Source organism: Gopherus evgoodei, chromosome 13 (genome assembly GCF_007399415.2).
Source record: "Gopherus evgoodei ecotype Sinaloan lineage chromosome 13, rGopEvg1_v1.p, whole genome shotgun sequence".
Taxonomy (NCBI): Eukaryota; Metazoa; Chordata; order Testudines; family Testudinidae; genus Gopherus; species Gopherus evgoodei.
In genome coordinates this window covers 29308034-29330981 of record NC_044334.1, presented here as the reverse complement: position 1 = coordinate 29330981, position 22948 = coordinate 29308034, and the positions used below count along the sequence as shown (strand labels likewise).

The following is a 22948-nucleotide window of genomic DNA, read 5'->3' as shown; positions in this document are numbered from 1 at the left end:
GTTTTGTTTATTGCCCCACCACAGTTAGGGAATCCCATTGCAGCAAAGCCATCCACTATGACCTGCACATTTTCCAGAGTCACTATCCTTGATATCAGCAGCTCTTTGATTGTGTTGGCTACTTGGATCACAGCAGCCCCCACAGTAGATTTGCCCACTCCAAATTTATGCCCAACTGACTGGTAGCTGTCTGGCGTTGCAAGCTTCCACGGGGCTATCGCCACTCGCTTGTGAACTATGAAGGCTGCTCTCATCTTGGTATTCTTGCGCTTCAGTGCAGGGGAAAGCAAGTCACAAGGTTCCATGAAAGTGCCCCTATGCATGCAAAAGTTTCGCAGCCACTGGGAATCATCCAAGACATGCAACACTATGCGGTTCCACCAGTCTGTGCTTGTTCCCCAGGCCCAGAATCGGCGTTCTACAGCATGAACCCGTCCCACTAACACCATGATGTCCATGTTGCCAGGGCCCGTACTTTTAGAGAAGTCTGTGTCCATGTCCTCAACACTCTCGTCACTGCGCTGCTGTCACTTCCTTACCTGGTTTTGCTTTTGCAGGTTCTGATTCTGCATATACTGTAGGATAATGCATGTGGTATTTACAGTGCTCATAATTGCTGCAGTGATCTGAGCAGGCTCCATGCTTGCTGTGATATGGCGTCTGTGTTGAAAAAAGGCGCAAAATGATTGTCTGCCATTGCTCTGATAGAGGGAAGGGCGACTTGGCTTACAGGGAATTAAAATCAACAAAGGGGGTGGGTTTGCATCAAGGAGAAACATATACAACTGTCACACAGAATGCCCCCCCACCCCCCAAGGATTGAACTCAAAACCCTGGGTTTAGCAGGCCAATGCTCAAACCACTGAGCTATCCCTTCCCCCACTATTCACAGAGGGAGGGGAGAGCAAATGAATACAAAACAAATCTGGTCTCTTTCTTGTTTTGATCCACTCCATCTCTCTTATACATCTTAGGCTGGCAGCAGATGGTGCAGTACGACTGCTAGCCATCGTCATTTCCTGGCTACTCGCCAGAAGACGGTGCAATATAACTGCTAGGCATCGTCGTCTTCTGGCTGCTCACCAGAACACGGCGCAGTACGACTGCAGGCAGGACTGAATCTCCATGAGATGAAACTTAAAAAAAAAAAGAATGACCTGAAGTCACTCCCATTTATGTCCAGGCGCCCTGACAGATCTCACCAAGGTCTGCCAGGAGCACCCATGTCTGACCAGGCGCTCCTGACCGACCTCACTGAGGCTGGCTAATAGAGCACCCTGGAGACGATGACGATGGCTACCACTCATAATGCATCGCCTGCTGCCAAAAGGCGATGAGCTGCTGCTATCTAGCAATGCAGTGCCACATCTGCCAGCCCCCATGATGTACAGTGATGATGAGCTGAGCGGGCTCCATGCTTGCCGTAGTATTGCGTCTGCATGGGTAACCCAGGAAATAAGGCTCGAAACAATTGTCTGCAGTTGCTTTCACGGAGGGAGGAAGGGAGGGCCTGATGACATGTACCCAGAACCACCCATGACAATGTTTTTAACCCATCAGGCATTGGTATCTCAACCCAGAATTTCAATGGGTGGCAGAGACTGCGGGAACTGTGGGATAGCTACCACCGTGCAACACTCCGGAAGTCAATGCTAGCCTTGGTACTGTGGACGCACTCCACCGAGTTAATGGTCTTAAGTTGGGACACACACAATCAACTGTATAAAATCGATTTCTAAAAAAAATAGACTTCCATAAATTCAACCTAATTTTGTAGTGTAGACATATCCTAAGAGAGACAGAAAAATACAGAGACAAGCACAGCAGAACAATCCAACCCACAGTCTGATAGCCTCTGTGCTGTTGAGGAGGAGGAAAGTGTCTGGGAAGGAGGAACATCATGCAGCAGCAGTGAGAATTGATCCTATAGTTGGGACCATCCTTCCAGATGATGTCATGATATCCTCTCACACTGAGGATTTCTCTCCAGGGGAGGGAACACCTCTTATTAGGAAGAGACAAGTAATGGTAATTAGAGAATCATAGAACTAGAAGTTACCTCAAGAGGTCATCCAATCCAGTCCCCTGCACTCAAGGTAAGACTAAATATTATCTAGACTACCCCTGAAAGGTGTATGTCTAACCTGCTCTTAAAAATCTCCAGTGGAGATTTCACAACCTCCCTAGGCAATTTACTCCAGTGTTAGGAAGTCAGGAAGTTTTTCCTAATGTACAACCTAAACGGCCCTTGCTGCAATTTAAGCATGTTGTTTCTTGTCCTATCCTGAGGTTAAGGAGAACAACTTTTCTCCCTCCTCCTTGTACCAACCTTTTATGTACTAGTTTTATGAAAATTGTTACGTCCCCTCTCAATCTTCTCTTCTCCAGACTAAACAGACCCAATTTCTTCAATCTTTCTGCATAGGTCATGTTTTCTAGACCTTTAGTAATTTCTGTTGCTCTTTTCTGGACTTTCTACAATTTGTCACATCTTTCATGAAATGTGGCACCCACAAATGGACACAATGCCCCAGCTGAGTCCTAATCAGTGCAGAGTAGAGCGGAAGAATTACTTCTTGTGTCTTGCTTACAGCACTGACATATGGCATATGGAATGACATAAGGAAAGTCTAGGAGGCCAAATTTAGGTTGCTAGATAAGAGATTAAAGTCCAGGACTGCCACGATAGCATTTTCCAAAATTATTCTAGTTCCATGGATAAATTGCCCTGTTCTGTTTGTTCCTTCTGATGCATCTAGCATCAGCCACTGTCGGAAGACAGGACTCAATATGGCCATTCTTATGTTCTCAAACAAAAAGTTGTACCCAATACACTCCAAGAACTTATTGGCTATTTTGTGTTTTGGAGTTTTACTTTTTCAACAGATGTCAGGATAAAGTTCCCTATTATTGCCATGTCTTGAGTTTTGATATTTGTTTGTTTTAGAAATGCCTCATCTATGTCCTCCTTCTGATTTGCTGATCTATAGTAGACCCCTACCATAAACATGACCTGTTTTTTTCCCCACAATCTGACTCCATGGATTTGGAAGTTGATGTCTGAGTAGGTTTAAAATGAGGAAAAACCAACTTTGCCCAGACATCATATAAAGTTAAAACTGCTGTATCTAAAAAGACCACCACCACACACTTAGTGTTCTAGACACTCAGCCTACTTTCATTTCCACATGATGGAATTTTCATAATATCCCAGGTGGGAATTTCCCAGCCATACTCAACTGGTTATTGCTGTCTGAAACAAAGTTGTGACATGGCCAAGAACATGACCTTCACTCCTTTGTATGACCTGAAAGGGAACTGAACCCCATCGGTTTCAAGTAGGATTTTCAGAAGCCTTGGCCTTTTCCTTGACTTTAATGAGAGCAGAGGTAGGCAAACGCTGATCGCTATTGAAAATCTTGCTCTATGAGTTCAAATTAGACACTGTTGCTTGATTTTTATGGCTTCTACATAGTCATATACATGGCAAACACACCCAGCAAGCTACCAGGGGTATAACGGGACCACAGGGGCCTTGTGGCTGAACATGGTCCCCTAAGTCATGGCTCCTACCTGGGCTTGTAGAGGCAGCAGGAAAGTCGCTTTGTTTGCACTTTGTGTCCGTGGATGAAGATCCTCATTCTGGGATCAATATAAAGGACAGCAGCATAGGCACGGAAGGAGCGACGCTCTGGCTTCCTGCAAGAGGAGGGAGCTTACAGGAACCAGACAGTCTAGTCAAACCCAAGCAGTGCCCTCTACTCCACTTACCAGAGAAGACGGCACATCCTATCCAACCTTGAGCAGCACCCCAACACACTCTCCATACCATAAGTCCCTCCCTTCCCCAATCTATTCCTGACTAATATCCATGGTCCAGGAAGCATCCCATGCCAATTCATCTGCCAAGCAATGTCCCACAACCCCTTAGTCAAGCAGAGATCTTGCCTTCATCCATCTTTCTTTCACACTGAGCACCTTCATTGAGGAGACAGCTTCCTTGCATGTAATCAGTCCACAAGTACCACCGCATACTCCCTTCAGCGAAGAATCTTTTTCTCTATCTGTCCCAATGCCTCCAGATTCCCATTCATTAAAATGAAGACCCCCTCTTTTCATATGCGCTGTCCACTACTCTCCTTTCTGAAGCAGAAAATCCCCTCATCTCTGTTCCCAACCACTGTCTTCCCTTGAGCACTGGACTCACTGTGGCAAATGAAGTTATGAGGTTCCACCAATCTTTCACCAGAGACAGAATTTTCATATACTTGAAAAAAGGGTGAAGTCAGGATGAATCAGCATGACACTGTGAGGAAGCTGAGGCAGCCAGAAAAGGCTTCAGCAGGCTTTGAAGGTGGGCTTCTGTGGGAGATGGGCAATCTAGGGAGGATGCATGCAGCCTGTTTGAGTAAAGGCCAAAGGTTTGAGCCACAGCTGGAGGTTTTTGGTTCGGATCTATTTGGTTGGTTTAGGACCAGTTTATTTTCTTGCTATAAACCAGCTTGCGGGGTGGACAAAACTTCCTAGCCTGCTCATGTCTGCATTCCACCATGACGAGCCACTCTGAGCACTGTCCCAAGTTCCCCTTTACTGAGAAAGCCTTTGCCCATCCATATCAGTTTTCCCTTTACTAAGCAAAGGATTCTAACTGTGCATGTCTGACCAGTGCCCCAGGCTTCCCTACACTGAACAGATGGGTTCCTATCCGAAAAAGGCCCCACATCCAATCCTTTGAACAGAGATCCCAACATTCAAATCCAGTCCTACTGCCCCCTCACCTTGGCTAGGCAGCTAGCCTCACCAGAACTCCATGTCTGGTCACAATGTGGATGTAGCCACCCAACTGAATCACACAAACACAGTTTGAGGGGGTAGCCTAGAGATTTGCCTTCCATCCCAGTAACCTCTTCTTTCAAATTATTATAAACTCACTCTATATCCCAGGTCTCTCCCTCCCACTATCTGAATTAATCAAGTATCAGTGCCACGTTTGCTAATGTGCTATTGTCCTCTTTGGGCATCCAGAGCACAAGAACTTCCATGAGCTGTTAAGTGCATCAACGTCAGGGAGCAGGAGGTAAATTCCCTCTAAGCTGCATAGCCGCGCAGCAGCCTATTAAGTGCCATGCAGGCGCTCAGGGCTGCCAGAGAAAGATGCCTTTCTACCAGCCCTGGACCTGCCGCAGCCAGGGCAGAGGTATCCCTCCCCCAACTCAGCCCTGGCCGGAGAGAGAGGCCCGTGCCCTAACCTGCCATGGCTAGGGGAGAGAGGTGCTCCTCCCCCAGCCCCAACCCAGCCCATCCACAGCACCTCTCCTGCCCCAGCCCAGGTGCTGCTGTGCAGAGAGCTGGGGGTAGACCTCTCTCCCCGCTGCAGTCTCAGGGCTAGCCTGCACCCCAAACCCCTCATCCCTGGCCCCACCCCAGAGCCCACACTCCCAGCTGGAGCCCTCATCCCCCTGCATAGCAACCCTCTGTTCCAGCTCTGAGGCCCCTCCCACACTCCGAACCCTTCAGCCCCACTCTCATCACATGGATTTTGTTAGATGAACCAATATGAAGGTCATGTGTCACAGATCAGCTCCATATTGGTACATACAAAATTCATTCTGCACATGCATGGGAAAAATTAGAGGGAACACTGAGCAGGAGAGCCAAGGAACTTCAAAAATCCCAACCTGATGCACTCCAGAATGCAGAATTCTCATCGACTCACCTGCCTGAACAGGACATATCAACCTACAAACAAACACTACAAGCCATTCATAGGGACAACCCCAGCACCTGTTGCACTTACGTTCCTTCAGGGGGGGTTTCTGCCATCTGGATATCTCGGGGGTCGGAGGTCACATCCAGCTCTGGTTCCCCATTATCCATCAGTTTGAGATTAAAGATAATCACTAAGGTCCCTGAGTAAGTGACAAACTTGAGGTTAGCTCCATCTAATGCCATCCAAATGCCTTCGTCTGTTTCATCTCCAATTGCCCCATGCCCAGCATCAGTTGACACTTACCCTTCTCCCCAGGGATTTTCTTAAACTGCTCCATCACCTGTTGCTCTGACTTGAAGGGGGAATACTTGTAAATGAGCTCAGTCTCAATTACAAATTTTTCCATATTGTCTGTCATGGGCTCCTGGGTACGTGTGTTCCAGGTAGGCAGTGGGACAATCACCTGTGGAAAGGAATGGATGGGGGATTAAGACGAAGCTCCAACCCTTTCTCTTGAGAAAAACACTTCACTGGCTCCCATGCTTGGGTTAAGTTATTTCTTCCGATGGCCTCTACATACAGCATTGATCCCCTTCTTACCCCCTCCAATAACAGCTGAGTATTAATTCAGTGCCCAACACCTAAAAACCCTGGCTTCCCATCCCCTCAGAGTTACCTTTTTATACAGTTTATTTTCTCAAACCAAGATATTTTACCCCAAGTACATTGTAAACCACAAGAAAAATCAACTTCAGAACAGGTTCTTTTCCTCTTGGATGAGGTACAGAGAACAACAGAAGGCTCATCTTAGCAAATACCTAGCATTGTATTTTAGAGTGACAAAGGGCATGCAAACCTCATCGATGCCTTCTTCCTCATGAAACGTGCGTGACAGGAAGAGGCAGGTCATGGTAGTGTCTTTCTTAGTGAACAGGATAAAATCCTTCCCAATCCGCATGGAACCCCTGGAGGCAGATTTTAGAGAGTGCGTGGAAAGTCAGTTTGAAAAAAACCTCACTTTCTACTACAAGTCCTGGGCTACCAGGGTCCCTTCCCCAGAACCATATTTTTTAAATTAATTTTGAAATGCCAACGAACACAAGATAATATTCGAATACCTCAAAATGGTTTAAGAGAAAGATCTTGTCATGCTGTACAAACAAAAATCCCAAATCACTCATGCCCTAAATATCCTTATTCACTCCACATCGATGACAATCCAGAAAAGGACATATTTTCGTAGAATTAGATCAGAGGCAGGCAAACTGTGGCCCGTGGGCCACATCCAGCCCACAGAACCCTCCTGCCTGGCCCTTGAGCTCCCGGTCGGGGAGGCTATTGCTGGGCCCCTTCCCTATTGTTCCCCCTCCCCCGCAGACTCAGCTCACCATGCTGCCAGCACTCTGGGTGGCGAGCTCCTGCCAAGCAGTGTGGCTATGAGAACCGCCGGCCTGCCCCAGTGCTCTAGACTGTATGACAGCGTGGCTGGCTCCAGCCGGGCGGCAAGGCTGCCAGTCCTGGTGCTCTCAGTAGCATGGTACAGGGGGGTGAGTTTGAATAAGTGGCAGGGGGTTCCAGGGGCAGTCAGGGGGCAGGGAGCTGTTAGATGGGGCGGACGTTTGAGGGGGGAGTGTCAGGAGATGGGGGGGTTGGAGAGGCGTGGGAGTCCTGGGGGCCTGACAGGGGGCAGGGCAGTCAGGAGACCGGGGGGGAGGGGATTTGGATGGGGGGGGAGGATCCCAGAAGGGGGTGGTCGGGGACAAGGAGCAGGAGGGGTTGGATGGGTCAGGGATGGGAAGTGGGGGGGGGCAGATAGGGGACAAGGAGCAGGGGGCTTGGATAGGTCAGAGGTTCTGAGAGGGGCACTCAGGGGACGGGCAGGGGATTGGATGGGGGTGTGATCCTGGGGGGGCCATTAGGGGCTCGGGGGTCCCGGGAGGGTCAGGGGACAAGGAGGAGGGGGTTTGGATGGCTCAGAGGTTCTGAGGGGGGCAGTCAGGGTGGAAAGTGGGAGGGGGTGGATAGGGGGCAGGGGCAAGGCTGTTTGGAGAGGCACAGCCTGCCCTACCCGGCCCTCCATACAGTTTTGGAACCCTAACGTGACTCTCAGTACAGAAAGTTTGCCCTGGATTAGATGAAGGCCTCTGGGCGTGTTCCCCAAAACATCCAGCACCAGCTATAGCCAAACGGTAGGATCGTCTAGCTCTGCAGAAAACCTGCTCCAGACTCAGCTGGATCCATATACAGTGCAAGGCCCAGTGGGCATCACTTCCTCCAGCCAAATGGGGAGCAGCAGCAGCAGCCAGAAGAGCTCACAGGGCACAAACTATGGAATCACTACAACCTTCAGAGCTCCTTGCCCACAGTGGCCAGCACTAGCTCCAGGGCACTGGACCCAGTGGCCTCCCGAACAGCCCTGCCCAACCTTACCCTCTCTGTCCATTATGCTTTTCTATCCTTTCCCATTTCTACCTCTCTTTGTCAGTTTCTCTCTCGCCCACTCTTCCCACCATTCCCATCCCCTCAAGCGCTCCCCCAACAAGGGAAAATGGAAGTTACTTACCTGAAACTGGAGGTTCTTTGGGTACGCATGCATGTCATGTACCTGAGTTTGGAGATTTTTAGTAAGCAGTGTCCCGTGGTCCGCACATGCACAATTGCTCTCTTTGTGCTCTGAACCGGGTAGAAGGGAAAGTGTGGAATGATGATGCTCCAGTTCCTCCTCTTACCATGAATCCAGTCATGATATGCAACAGAGGGGATGGCTGACAGGTAGTGGAATACAGATAGGGACCACACAGCTTGAAGAACCTCCAGTTACAGGTAAGTAACCTCCATTTCTTCTTTGAGAGATGGTCCCTATGTGCATACATAGGAGATTAGCAAACAGGAGTCAAACAGGAGGTGGATGCAAGGATGCAGATGGTATGGATATTTGCAGTACTGCCATTTCTACAGCTGTGTCTGCAGCAGAAGGTTGGCCCAATGCATAATGTTTTGTGAAGGTACGGACAGAGCTCCAGGTAGCCACCCTACATATATCTAATAGAGGTACATCTCGTAGAGATGCGGTAGAGGTTGGTTGTGCTCTAATGGACTGGATTCTCATGCCCTCCCAGGGTTGGAGGGAGGATACCTGCTAGTTGGTAGAGAAGGATGATGCTGCCTGAACTCCATTAAGAGAGTGTCTCTGGGTGGATAATGCTTGACCCTTGATCACTTTGTTGAGGCAACAAATAGTCTGTGTGTTTTCTTAATTGCTTCTGTTCTCTGCAGATAGAATGTCAATATCCCATTGGGCATCTAGAGAGAGTGAAGCCTTCTCTCCTCATCAGAAGCAGGAGATTTTTGGGGGGAAAATAGCAGTAAGTGGATGGTTTGATTTATGTGAAACTCAGGAATTACTCTAGGGATGAATTTTGATGGAGGCGAAGAAAGAATGTTTTATGAAAAACGCTATATAATGGATCTTCCATGAGTGCTCCCTGCTCACTCACCATTCTGGCTGATGTGATGGCAACTAGAAAGGCAACTGTCATCAACAGGTGGGACATGGAACAAGTGGCCATTGGTTCTAAAGGAGATGTGGTAAGCACTGAAAGGATGAGATTAAGATCCCATTGTAGTGTTGGTTTAACCACTCATGTCCCTTCAGGATTCTAATTGCCGCTGGATGAGTGAAGATAGTTTGGCCTTCAATCAATCAGAGGATGAAAGGCGCTCACTGCTTCGAGGTAGACTGAATTCCAGCAGGGGTTGATGATATGCATCCTGGCTTTTCAAGGGGTCCAGGTGCCTTGTGCAATGTGATTGTCCATGTGAGCTCCCCCAACCTAAGATGGAAGCATCCGTGATGATACACCCTCACCCGAGGTGACTGAGAAAAAGAACCCTCAAACTTTTTCTGGGTTTGCCCACCAGACAGGAGAAGCCATCACCTTGGAAGGGACTGTTATTCTGGCACTGTCGTCTGGGGAGTAGACAGACCAAAGTGGAGGTGGAGCCTGGCAAATAGTGTTACACAGGTGCATGAGGCCACATGGCCTAGAAGGGAAGGGCAGACCCATTTTATCAAATTGCTCATGGTGTGGAATCTCTCCATGAGGAGAGAGAGGCTCTTGCTGTAGTCAAGTCCAGAATCATTTCTATGAAATCTGTGGTCCTTGTGGGAATCAAAGCTGACTTTTCTTCGCTGATACACATTCCCGGGAGAGATAATAAGCAGACTAGGAATGAGGTTGCTGACTGGATCTCCATGCTGGATCTAGAAAGACAGTAAAGCTGTTTCTTCTCATCCAGGTCGCCACCACTGAAAAAGACTTTTGTCAAGGCCCCAGGTGCCATAACGAGTCTGAACAGGAGGACTGAATTGGTAATGGTCTTGTGGAGGAGATGCTCACATGCAGAGAAGATGGGGAAACCAGAATTAGCAAGGCCAGAATGGGGTTGTCAGAATAACCGTGGTGCTTTCCCACCTGATCTTGCGGAGGACGCATAGCAGAGTACTAGCAGGGGAAAGGCATAATTGATCTGATGTGACTAGCAGATGACGAGGGCGTCGCCTTGGAAATGGGTGCTGAGATCCCCTCTGGAGCAGTATGTGATGCATCTGCTATTGCTGTAGGAGGCAAAGAGATCCCTGGTCGGAGTCTCCCACTGGTTGAAAACATCACTGACCTATGGTGTCATGCTATTCATGGTCGGGCATGAATTTCCTGCTGAGAGCGCCAATCATCACGTTCTGAGCCTCTGGAAGATAGGCTGCCGACAACAAGATCTGGTGGGCAAGGCACTAATTGCACAACTGAAGCACTTCTGCACAAAGTGCCAATGACCAGATGCCCGTTTGTTGATATAATAAATGGTAGCGTTATTGTCCAACATAACAAGAATATGATGGGACTGAACAGATGGTAGAAATGCATGACACACCCTCTGTACCACTCAAAGCTCCAGAATGTTGATATGCACTCTGGATTCCCAAGTGGTCCAAGTCCCCTGGGTCATGCGCTCACTCACATGGGCCCCCATCTGGAAAATTATGAGTCTGATGATCTTCATGTCCCAGAAGGATGGAAGATCCCAGCCTGGATCCGACTGCAGCCTCAAGACAACCTCTATGAGGTGCTTCTTGAGGCGGAGAGCCCAGTCTTCCCAGATGCAGTTTGGGAAGGACAAGCAGACACTGCACTTGAATCAAATGTGGGCTTCTCCCAAGCAGTACAGGGCAGCGTTGCTCATCAATGATCGAGAACGAACATGGACAGGAGGCACAGATCTTGAATCCTGATGTCATCAGCATAATCCAGGCATGGATTTTGGGGGGGTGGAGAACTGGAGTCCTCAAGTCTCTTAATTTCTGAAAACTAACACTAAAACTACTGAAAAAACCACCACCAAAACTATGTACAATTCTAAAAACAGGTGGTGGTGGTGGTTTTTTTAAAGTGCGCCAGAGAAAGATGAGAGGACACCAGCAGCTTTGACTCGGATCATGTGGTGGTGAGAAAATTGAGGGAGCAGTCAGTCTGCCCCATCCTTCGCTGCCCAAGATGAAACCATGAGATGGAGCAAGGGCACATGTGCGGACCAACAGACACTAATACTTTTAAATTCTAAGGTTCCAGTGGAATCTAGTGGAATCCAGTAGGGATCATCATTCAAAACTCCACACCTGTAGGTAGAATGAAGTAGCACTTCTCAAGTAGCACTTCTCCTGTGCATGAGGCAGGAGTGTGCCACACTCAGGCCTCACTGACTGGGAGGGTCACTTCACTGGGACTTGACAGGTGTAAGATGTGTCAGTCTATGATGAGGCTCTTGAAACCTCCTTGAGCTGGATTTGCAGCTCAGATGCCATTCTTTGTAAGAGTTCATGATATTGTCTGTGATCATCAGGCAGAGACGGTGAAGATGGGGTGACTACTTCATTTGGCAAGGATGATGAAATGGTCGCCGAAACTCCTGAATCTGGCACAACTTCCTCCTCTTCACACTCTGATGAAGCCGGCTGGTGTCAGCTAGGAGAGGGTAGATAAAGGTTCATGCACAGATCTGGGGTGCCTAGATTAAGGGTCTCAGGGACTCCAATAATCCCATGGCACTGGGAAGTCATATCTTGGTAGAGACAGGACCCAGATCTACTGGAGCTTCTGACCAGACTCATCTCCCTATGCAAGGGTAGAGGTTCATCTGGAACCTCGGACTCATCAGATCAGAAGACAGGTTCCCAACTGACAAGCAGAACCTTCGGTACTGACGGATGGGTACTCAGATTCACGGATGGTAGAGATCACTCCAATGTCCTCGAGGTGGTTTCTTCCAGGTGTGATGTTATATCTAAATAAGAGGAGAGGCGACTGAGGACAGGGAGAGCAAAAATGTACTCCAGGGAGACACAAGTCTCAGGGCGCTAGGTGTATGGATGGTTGGGCCGACAGATGTGAGACTTCTCTGGTTATAGTGGACATTGGAGTCTGATCTGGATGTCGAAGGTAATGGAATGCCTGTCCTTTGGTTTATACATCAGCACCACGATTGGCACCAACGGATCTTTACTCCTGCATACCACATTCTCCTGTAGAGGCAGTTTACCTGGGCCTAAGTCCTTATAATCCATGTGCAAGGACTCACCTGACTTGGACGGAATCAGAGATGGATCTTTTCAGAGCATCTGTCCTGATGCTTATGACAGTGCCCCTTACTCTAATTCATTCTCTAGGCTTGGAAGTTGTAGTCTTAGCTCTTAAGCGGCACTGCCCATTTATTGAAATCAGTGTGCAGAGGGGGCTCCTTGGCCCAGATCCAACTGGGGTCTCATGGCTTTTTCAGTCTGAGCTCTCCACCCCAATTCTGAGGAGGAAGGAGTGACAGATGATGCAATTAGCAGAGACGTGAACCTCACTGAGACAGTAAAGGCAGTGCTGGTGTTAGTCACTCACTGAAAAGTAGTAGGGTCAGGAAACACAGAAACAGTTCTTAAATCCCAGGACACAAGGCATAGTCCTTGCCTTCCAGAGAATTTTCCCAAGGCAGGGAACAAATAGTGAAAATACTAAAATATTAATATTTATAATATATAACTACAGATTAAAGAAAATAATAGAAGCAGCTGTAGACCCAGAAGATTCTGACTCAGGCCACGTGATAGTAAAAAGGAATTGGAGCCAGGTTGGTCCACACTGCCCATTGTACTCTTGGTTCAGAACACGAGGAGAGTAACTGCACGTGTGAACCAACGGACACTTTTTACTAAAAATCTCTGGACTCAAGACGCATGGTGCACTTGTGTACCCATGTGTGGAATATACATAGGGACCATCACTTGAAGAAAACTAGAATTTCTATAACTTGTCTTTGCATTAGAAAACTGTTGAACTGTTGAGCCTGGGGAGGGAGGCTGCAGGAACACTTGGGGATGGGGGAGGAGGCTGCAGAGACCCATGGGGACAGGGAGGTGCGGGGACAGGGGCAGATGCATCTGACTGAATGGGAAAGGCTAGGGTTTAGCCAGAGTCTGCATGGGGGAGGCTTCCCAACTCTAACAATCCCTCCTCCCCACCCACACCCCAAAAAACCACCACCTTCTCTCAACCACATCCAATACCCTCCAGATTTACTCCCAGGCTCCTACCCTCTCCCTCAGCTCCTCTGTTACCCTTGATATCCCCAAGTCTTTGAATTGCTTCTGACAGGTGCAGGAAATACAGTTCAGTATTGTAATTTAAATGAATTACTCAAAGTTCCGTATTAACATTATTTGTCAAAAAAAATCACCAGAATCATTTTTTGGGGTCTGTATTATTAGACATACTTGACAGATATTTTAAAATAAATTACCAAAATAATTGAAACTGGCTTTATTATATAGTGTTATTTAAAGAACTAAAATATGCAGAATTTTTAATTTTTTGGTACAGAATTCTCCCAGGAGTAGTATGTGCCCCAAACCAAAAGAGCAAGTTCTGAGCAAATCAGAACTTCATTCCCAATAAAGATTCGCAGTCATCCCAAAAGGTTCTTTAGGAATCCAGCACTGGTAGCCACATTGTATCTACAGAATTCACCTTTAGAGGTCACCGTAGCCTCCTATTTGCAAATGGTCATTCAAGCCTCTAGTATCATTATGATATTGCCATGGAGTGCAAGTTATTGTGATGTCATAGGACTAGGACCAGCTTCATTGCCTGAGGAAGAGTTACAAGGAAAGAGAGACAGACATACACAGAGTGTATCCAAAGCTGACAAGTAAAGCCACCCAGAACTCCCTTAAAGGTTGGTAGCTTTTTAAATGTGACTTAAAGTGTTTCTTTTTAATAGAAGTATACAAAGCTCAACATTTGCTGGCCTGCTATCAGCCAGACCCCAAGATCTCAGAAGGCTGGCTTCTGTTATACCTACGATTTCAAGCCGTTTCCATACTGCCCAATTTGAGTCGACTCTGGTGATCGTTTGGCCGATTTACCAAACTGAATCACACTTGCAGCATCACCTGGAACAACAGACAGAAAAAGTGAGATCTACTTATGAAGCATGTAAAAAATATTTTTTATATCTACACGTATATATACACACACACACAGACACACACACAGACACACACACGTTTTTTACAAGATTATCATGATTACATTACATAGTGGCAGATTACATTACACAGTCCAAACACTGAAGGCCAGAAAAAAAGGTTGGTTATGGGTGTGATTTTTTTAAAAGATATTTTTATACCAGCAAAAGGAATAATATAGACACAATCATAATGGCAAAAAGTACCTTTGCGAGTAACGCTTACTTCATTTGGGGAAACAGTATAAACGCTTTTGCTAGTTGAAGCTGCATTTATTTTAGAATGGTTTGCTCATATAGTTATACCAGCAAACCTTTTCTAGCGTAGACTACACCCAGGACCCTTCAGAATTCCACAAAGATACTGATCCTCTCGCACAAAATAGGGAAATCCTTCTTCTGCTCTTAGGTCCAAAACAATTCCAAATACCTTCAGGTTACAAGTACCCAGCAAGACAACTACAGCACAGATTCTGCTGCAAACATTATTCAATAATATGCTTTTGTATTTTACAAAATTTTGATAATACTCTACGTAAGTCCATGCACCCAATTCCAAATCCTTCCTCCATGAAACTATGATCATTTTAACAAAACAGTACTACTAACTAGTATGCCAATAAAACAATTGTAAATTCACTGGCAGGTTTCTAGAGCATGATATTAAAGTAGTATCATTCCAATATGTAAACACAATTGTAAGGTTTAATACTCTGTTAGCATTGGACACATGGTGCAATCACAATGGAAAGGATGTGACGTGATAACACAGAATATGGCTATTCTGAGGTTGTAGAGTTTGGGAACTATCTTTTTATTTGCTTTCCACCACATTAATTCAGGTCTTCCATTATATGTGAGATGGGAAGCCAATATTTGAAACTACAAGCAAAGTGTTAAGCTTCTGTAAATCCAAGGGATAATGGCACAGCAAATGATTCTTTTGTGAGGTAACTGAATCCCCAATAAATTCTTTAGCCTTGGTCTACATTATGGGGGGAAATCGATCTAAGTTACGCAACTTCAGCTACATGAATAACGTAGCTGAAGTCGATGTACTTAAATCAACTTACCGTGGTGTCTTCACCGCTGTGACTTGACAGCTGCCACTCCCCCGTCTATCCTGCCTGTACTTCTCGCGGTGCTGGAGTACAGGAGTTGATGGGAGAGGGCTCAGGGGTCGATTTATTGCGTCTAGACGTGATAAAATCAATCCCCGCGGGATTGATCGCTGCCTGCTGATCCGGCGCATAGTGTAAACATACCCTTAGTGAGATAAGAGGTGGTTACTTACCTGTAACAGGAGATTCTTCGAGATGCATGGTCCTTATTTGTATTCCAAACATGAGTGTGCACGTGCGGCATACTGATATAAAAATCTTGTCTCTGGTTTATCCACTGGCCCACACGTGCAGTGTATGTAGCCTTGTGCCACAGGCAAGGTTATATGAGGCTGTGTGGGACGACACCCCATCACAGTCACCCTCTTACCACCGAGCAAAGTGGACCACAACAGAGAGGAAAGAGGGTGAGAACTGGAATACAAAATAGGGACTATACATCTTGAAGGACCTTCAGTTACAGTTAAGTAACCACCTCCTCTTCTTTTTCGAATGATGGTCTCTATATATATGCCAAACGCAGGTAAGTACCAAGCAGTGATCAGTGTGGAGAAGGTTGCGAGGATGCAAGAGGTATCACAGTCTGAAGGACAGCACAACCCATGGCTCTATCGGCTACTGTCCCCTAGGCTATAGCATAGCGAGTCATGAAGGTATGGACGAGACGCCATGTCACTACCCAGCAGATGTTATGCCAGGATACATCTGCCAAAGAGGTGAAAGTGGCTGCCTATGCCTGTGTGGAGTGTGCCATAATCCAGCCATGTGGCATGGCATTAGAGAGCTCGTAGCATGTATGGATGCAGGCCAAGACCCACTTCGAGACACACTGGGAGGAGAAGGCCTGACCTCTGGATCTGTCTGCAAAGGCGTGGAGAAACACGGAAATCACAGGTCCTGTCAAGGTAGACAGTGAGGGTGCAACAAACATCAGTGAGTGCAGGTTCTGTCTTCCAGATTGGCATGTGGCTTAGATTGTAATACTGGGAGGTAAATCGACAAGCTGATGTGGAAGTCTGACACCACCTTCAGGAGAAATTTGTGGTGACGGCGTAAGGAGACCTTGTCCTTATGGAAGACTGTATATAGTGGGTCAACGATCTTGGCGGCCAATTCACTGATCCACTGAGCAGAAGTGATGGCCATGAGAAAAATGACCCTTATGGAGAAGTGGGAGAGGGAGCACATGGCCAGGAGCTCAAGTGTGTGTGTGTTGAGGGGGATCTAGTGAGGTGGAAAGGACAAGGTTGAGATCCCAGGATGATTCAGGAATGATCACCAGTGGGAAGGTGTTCAGCAGCCCCTTCAGGAAGCGTGTAGTGGTGAGATGGTTAAAAATTGAGCATCCATCCACGGGGGAGAAGAGGAGGAAGACACTGAGCACTGCCAGGTGGACCAGGACAGAACTAAGGGAAAGGCCCGAGGTCTTAGGTTCAAGGAGGTAGTCCAGGACAGTAGGGATGGAGACAGCGTCCAGGGAAAGGTTATGGCGCTGAGCTCAGAAGATGAAACAGGCCTATTTCACTGTATAACACGCTCTGGTGGAGGCCCGCCTGCTGTGGGCAAGGATGAGGCACACTCGTGCCAAGCAGGTGTTATCTACGCATAAGCCTCATCCAAAAAACAGGCTATGAGATGAAGAGGGCCAGGAGTGGGGTGGAGGACAATGCCCCGGTCCGGGGTGAGGTCCAGCACCAGGCAGAGGTGGGGCGGGAGGTGGGCAGAAAGCCAGAGGAAGTCGGGAAACCACAACTGACTGGGCCAGAACGGAGTGATCAGCAATATTGTGGCTTGTGTCCTGGCAGACTTTCTGTAGCACCTTAGGAAGGAGGGAAATGGGGCGGGAGACATAGGGGAGTTCGCCACCCAAAGGGAGGAGGGAGTACCACCTTGGAAGTTGGGCTCCGTGGCCCCCCAAGAACAGTAGAGGAGGAACTTGTGGTTGTCACATATGGCAAAAAGATGCTAGCAAGGGGTATCCCAGGCATGGCAGAGCGAATGGAGGAGAGGGGGGTTGTGGAGTTCCCACTTGTGATTGAGGTATCAGTGCCAGCTGAGCACACTGGCCATGGAGTTCTGCGTGCCCGGGAGATATACTGTGTGCTGCGTGACATGATGGCAGATGCACCAGTTCCAGAGGTGGATTGATTCTGTATAGAGAGACAGAGACTTGGCGCCCCCATGCCTGTTTATGTAAGCCACCATCGTGATATTGTCAGAGAGGATTTGAACTGGCACAGATGAGCAGCAGGAACAGGCAGCAAGACAAGCGGACTGCTCGGAGCTGGACATTGATGTACTGGTGGGTCTCATGCTGAGCTCAAAACCCCTGGGCAATGGTGCTCACTCAGATGAACGCCCCAACCAGTGAGGGAGACATCTATGGTCAAGGTGACAGTTGGGACAGGTGTGGCGAAAGGGGTGCTGAAGAGCACCTTGGAGAGTTGATCCACCAGAGCAGGGAGGCCCAAAGCAAGCAGTGTGTCATCCAAGTGGGTGGCATGGGGCCAGGCAACTGACAGGAGCCACAGCTGTAGACAACACACATGTAATTGAGTATACAGCATTACACAGATGCACCATGGTGCGGGGGTTGCGGTGAAGGGCCACCACTACAACCATCCAGGTGGCGAAGCAGTCTCCCAGGAGAAAGGCCCGAGCAGCCATGGAATCAAGGTGGGCACCAAGGAAATGGATTGTCTGTGTCAAGATGAGCACTGATTTCTCCTCATTGATGCAGACACAAAATGGCAAGGAGAGAGTGAAGACTGTGATGTGGCAGATGTTAGCTTGGTGCAGGAAGGCATGACAAGAAGCCAGTTGTCCAAATACAGGGAGTATCCCAGATGCCTGAGATGTGCTGCCACTACTGCAAACACTTTTGTGAAGACGGTGAGGGTTATCACAATGCTGAAGGGAAGGACCCTGAACTGGTAGTGGTTAGTGCCCATGCGGAAGCGAAGAAACTTGTGGTGGGCCAGGTGGATGTCGATATGAAAGTATGCATCTTTCATGTTGAGAGCTGTGAACCAGACTCCCCATAGAAGGAAGGAAATAATCAAGGCAAGCATGACCATATAGTACTTGGTTTGCAGCTGATGGTGTTGAGAATGAGGACATCAAGTATAGGGCAGAGCCCGCTGCCCTTCTTTGGGATGAGAAATATGGAGAGTAGAAATCCTAGCCGATGAAGGGGTCGAGCACCTGTTCTATCATGCCTTTAGTGAGGAGGGCATATGCTTCATTTTGTAGGAGCGCATGGTGGGAGGTATCCCCCGTGGGAGACCAGGGGAGTGGGGAGGTAAGAAACTTGATAGAGTAACAGTGCCATACGATCCCCAGCACCCAATGGTCCATGGTGATCTTGCCTCTGTTGTGGGCAAAAGGGGAAAGACAGCCCCAAAGAGGGGAGGACGAGGATGCTGATGCAGGGGACTCTCAGCTTGTGCATCAAAACTGGGCTTTGGGTGGTTGACGAGGCGAGGAGGAAGAGGTGGCTGTGGCAAGGGGCCGAGGCCCAGAGCTCTTGAGATCAGTGTCGCCAAGGTGGGACATCCTCACAGTAGAGACAGCGGTCTGGTATGGCGCACAGGACCAGGGCCGGGAGGGTTGTCGTTGCTGTCTCCACCAGGGTGCTGGGATGTAAATACCTAGAGACCAAAGCATCACCCTCAAGTCCTTCACGGAGTGAAGGGACTTGGCAAAGACTGATGAGACCAGCTTGTCTTCGTCAAAGGGGAGGCCCTGAATGGTGGTCTTGACCTCCCGTTGGAAGCCAGAGGATGGCAGCAACGACTCCCTGTGCATGACTATGCCGGTCGTAAGGGAGCAGGATGGGTCTGTGACATCAACCAACCACCTCTTGGTGGCTCATCTGGTCAGTCAAGTGACTTTCTTCCACAAGGGCCTGGAAGGCTTGCCGTTTTTCCAACGGCAAGTCATCCAGGAACTCTGCTAGCCTGGCATAATTGTTAAAGTCCTCATTTGCTAGCAAAGCCTGGTAATTGGCCATGCGAAACTGCAATACCACGGAAAAAAGTAGAGCTTCCAGCCCAGAAGTCTGGCCACCCTGTGTGCTGGCCATGCGTACGCTGCCTCAAGCATTCAGTCACCGTGTGAACCACCAGAGAAGCGGGCAGGTGGGTGGGAGGGAGAAAAGAAAATCTGTTTCCTTTGAGAAAACAAAGTACCCGCAATCTGCCTATCTGATCATAGGGGACACAGGAGGCGGGCATGTGCCAGACCACCCATGCTGGCCACAGGACAACATCACTAATGGGCAACACAGCGCAAGCTGGTCCTTGGGACTGGAAGATATCCATCAACTGGTGGTGGCAGTAGTCTGGACTTCGTCCAGGAGTATGCCCAAGTCACTAGCAACTGTCTGCAGCAGCTCCTGGTACTACTTATGATTGTCAGGAGGTGAGAGGGTGGGGGGAAAATCAAGGTATCATTCAGCAAGGAGGCAGTGATGGTAAGGTCTGCCGGAACCTATCGATACTGGCTCCACTTCTGAGTGAACAGGGGCCTGGACTGAAGGGTGTGTGGCCTGAGGTGAATAAGGCCAGTGATAAGGGTCGCAGGATGGCCAATACTACCAAGAAGTTGGGTCCTCATGGTATGGTGGGACCCAAAGATAGCAGTAACACGGCATCAGTGGCGGGGGAGGGGAGCATACCCGGACACATGCACCAGCTGTGCCTGAGAGTCTGAGCTGTGCTGGGACACAGAAGAGAAGGACAGGTTTTCCCCAGAGAGGACTTCAGAGTTGGAGGAGACACTCACTATCGGGGAAGCTGTTGGTATGGACAGTCTGCAGCCAAGGGCCAGTCAAGGTCTATTCCCCAGTAGGAACAATGCCTCTGCTGGAGAGGGGGGTTCCGGTCCCCAAGCAGCAGAAAAGATGGATAGGGCAGTTCCATGTGTGCCACCAGGAGGAGGGCGTAAATGCCACCAGGCATCCAGGGCATGTATCATCAGCACAGCATGATGGCATCTGCGGTATGGAGTGCAGAGACAGTTGTTGCACTGGCAGTGTGCGTGCCAGACAGCAGTGCTGGTGGCCAGCCAGTGCATTCAATGTTATTGCCACCTTTCGTTTCTTTTTAGACTTGCCCTCAGAATGGGGAAAACTAAGGTAGTGTCTGCACATAGTATCTCACCTGACCGGATGCCGCTCGGGGAGGGAACACTGAGCTTTGCAACTGTCCATGATGGGGACTTGCTACGATGCCCATAAGTGTGTTTGTGACTCACACCGGGACTTCTCCGACACTGGCTGCACCTTTGGATCTGAGGCGCAAGAAGTGCTAGGTGGGGGGCTCGCTGCTGGTGAAAGGCACTGTCAGAACTGACAGTTCCTGGTCAGACTAGGCACGCAGCCAGGGAGCCTCTTCCATGAGGAACCTATGGAGGCGGAATAGGTGAGCCCCACAGCTCCACAGCAGAAGGGATTGGCAGATTTTGCAATGGGCAGCTAGATGAGCTTCCTCGAGGCAATAAAGGCAGTGGTGATACTCATGTCTCATGGAGAATGAGCGAGGACATGACGCACGATTCTTGAACTCCGGAACGTGGGGCATAGTCCCCTGGAGAAACAGGGGGAGAGCTCAGCCCAGACATGGAGAGGGTTACCGCTAACTACACTAATTATAATAAAAAAGGAAGAGAAATACTATGTACAATGGACAAGCATTCTTGCAGGCAAGTTACAAGCATGCAGTAACAAGGATTCCAACTCCAACCATGCAGCGGTATCAGGGAACTAAGGGAGCATCATCTCACACAGTCTTATATAAGCTTGCCTGCACCATGAGGCTATGTACAGCACACGTGCGGGCCAACCGACACTGCTGAAAAAACCTTCCGGCTCCCGCGTATATGTGCGCCCATGTTTGGAATACATATAGGGACCACCACTCGAAGTACACTTATCTCAAAGAATCTATTGGGGAAAAACTGCATCTACAAATTCAAAGACTACGTGAAATTCCTTAGTTCAGACAAGAAGATTGGAGTGGCAGGGGGATCAATATGACTGGTTCTACAGGTCTAATTACGCATAGAAATTCCACCTTGTGTCAAGTCAAACTAAATAGATGAGGACACTTCAGAGCAGCTTTTAAGAGCTGCAGCGATTCATCTCCTCTAGGAGAGGGGGCTAAAGAGTGCCTTCATCTCCCTGCCCCTAACAACCTGCCAGGAACCCTGAAATTTCTAAATCTGTGTCCAAAGAAAACAGACTGATGCTTTATTGTGGTAGTAGCAGTAGAGACCCTATCTATGTGTATGTTTCTTTGCCTGTCCTTTTAAATTCAGTTTCCAGCCTGCATGACCAATATCTTCAGTTAAGCTTTATGTTCATGTTCCTTGTCATATAAGTTTTTGGTAAATAAATGGTATAGCTGTATTGCTTTCTGACTGCACTGTATTCTAAAAGGGAGTTTCTCAAGGATGTACCTCTAGAGACCAGCTACCAGTTCACTAATTGGTCCTCATTAGCCAAGACAAACAGAGTGTTTGAATCACATCTGCAAAACCTAACAAGGCTCCTTTTTTTGTCTACTAATCCTCAACAGGCTTCTTGATTCCATGAAGCTCTGAGGGAAAAGAGAGACCTACACATCACAGAGTGAGTGCTATAGCCTTGCCAATGAAGCACAAACCAGTTGGAGTGAGCAGTAATGATGGAACTTGTTTATACTATAACTTTAGCCATATTATTTGTAGCTTAGTTGTTGTTTGATGTCCACAGGGCACAGAGCAAAGAACCACTGAACAAATATTCCAGTACCTAGAACCACAAAACAAGTGGTTGAGTTAGTGGACTTGCATTATTGAAGAAAGGAAAATTTTCAGATAGACACTTTTTCATGTTCTTAATATTCAGGTCCACTGATCCCAATCATTGGATTTTAATCAGAAATGCAGTTGTACAGGGAAGGTATTAGTTTGGAGCCAGAATTTACCCATTGATCCATGGTATTTCAAAGGCACATTGGTATCTATGAACAGAAAAAAAGATCTATGCACAACACAGGCTTGAGTTCATGGTGATGCTATGGCATCCAGCGCTTTCCTGCCAAAGACCAAACTGGAACATACTTGTGTGTCTAATTTGAAGTGTAGCAAAGGTACAACCCAAGACCATGTAGTCACCTTGCATATTTCTTCATAAAGGTGATACAACCTCATGAATCATAAGATCAAAGATAAACAAATTAGTCTTCAAAGGGAACTCTCTCTGCTTTACATGCTTCCAACACACAACACCATAGCCATGTGTTCATGAAGGATTTAGATGTCTGAACCCTTCCTTTAATGTTTGAATAAAAATCAGATCCATTCAAAATTTAAAGTACCACTTCTTTAGTGTCGCAAGTGCATTGCTATCAGTATTCTATGACTAAAGCCTCAACATATAAGACATGAACATAACTTTAGATGACAGAACAGACATTTGGTAAAGTTAACAGTTTGATAAGCTGGTCACAAACCTCCACAATAAACTCAAGTATGAATGATTCTAAATCTTCTGGATGACTGTATGGGA

General features: G+C 47.8%; 1 protein-coding gene across 6 annotated transcripts in view; it reads right to left on the bottom strand.

Annotated features, from left to right (window-relative positions):
- Positions 1–22948, bottom strand: part of MORC2 (MORC family CW-type zinc finger 2) — a 103787-nt gene that overhangs the window by 64827 nt on the left and 16012 nt on the right. For 3 of the 6 annotated variants that reach the window (XM_030583549.1, XM_030583543.1, XM_030583545.1), the window contains exons 5-9: positions 14111–14201; positions 6567–6675; positions 6014–6173; positions 5798–5909; positions 3574–3699 (exon numbers count right to left, since the gene is read on the bottom strand). In XM_030583549.1, coding sequence (XP_030439409.1) covers positions 3574–3699; positions 5798–5909; positions 6014–6173; positions 6567–6675; positions 14111–14201 — 598 coding nt within the window. Of the gene's footprint in view, positions 1–3573; positions 3700–5797; positions 5910–6013; positions 6174–6566; positions 6676–12343; positions 12548–13776; positions 13893–14106; positions 14202–22948 lie in introns of those variants that run through there. The other 3 variants (XM_030583548.1, XM_030583546.1, XM_030583547.1) reach the window with 3 other exon arrangements.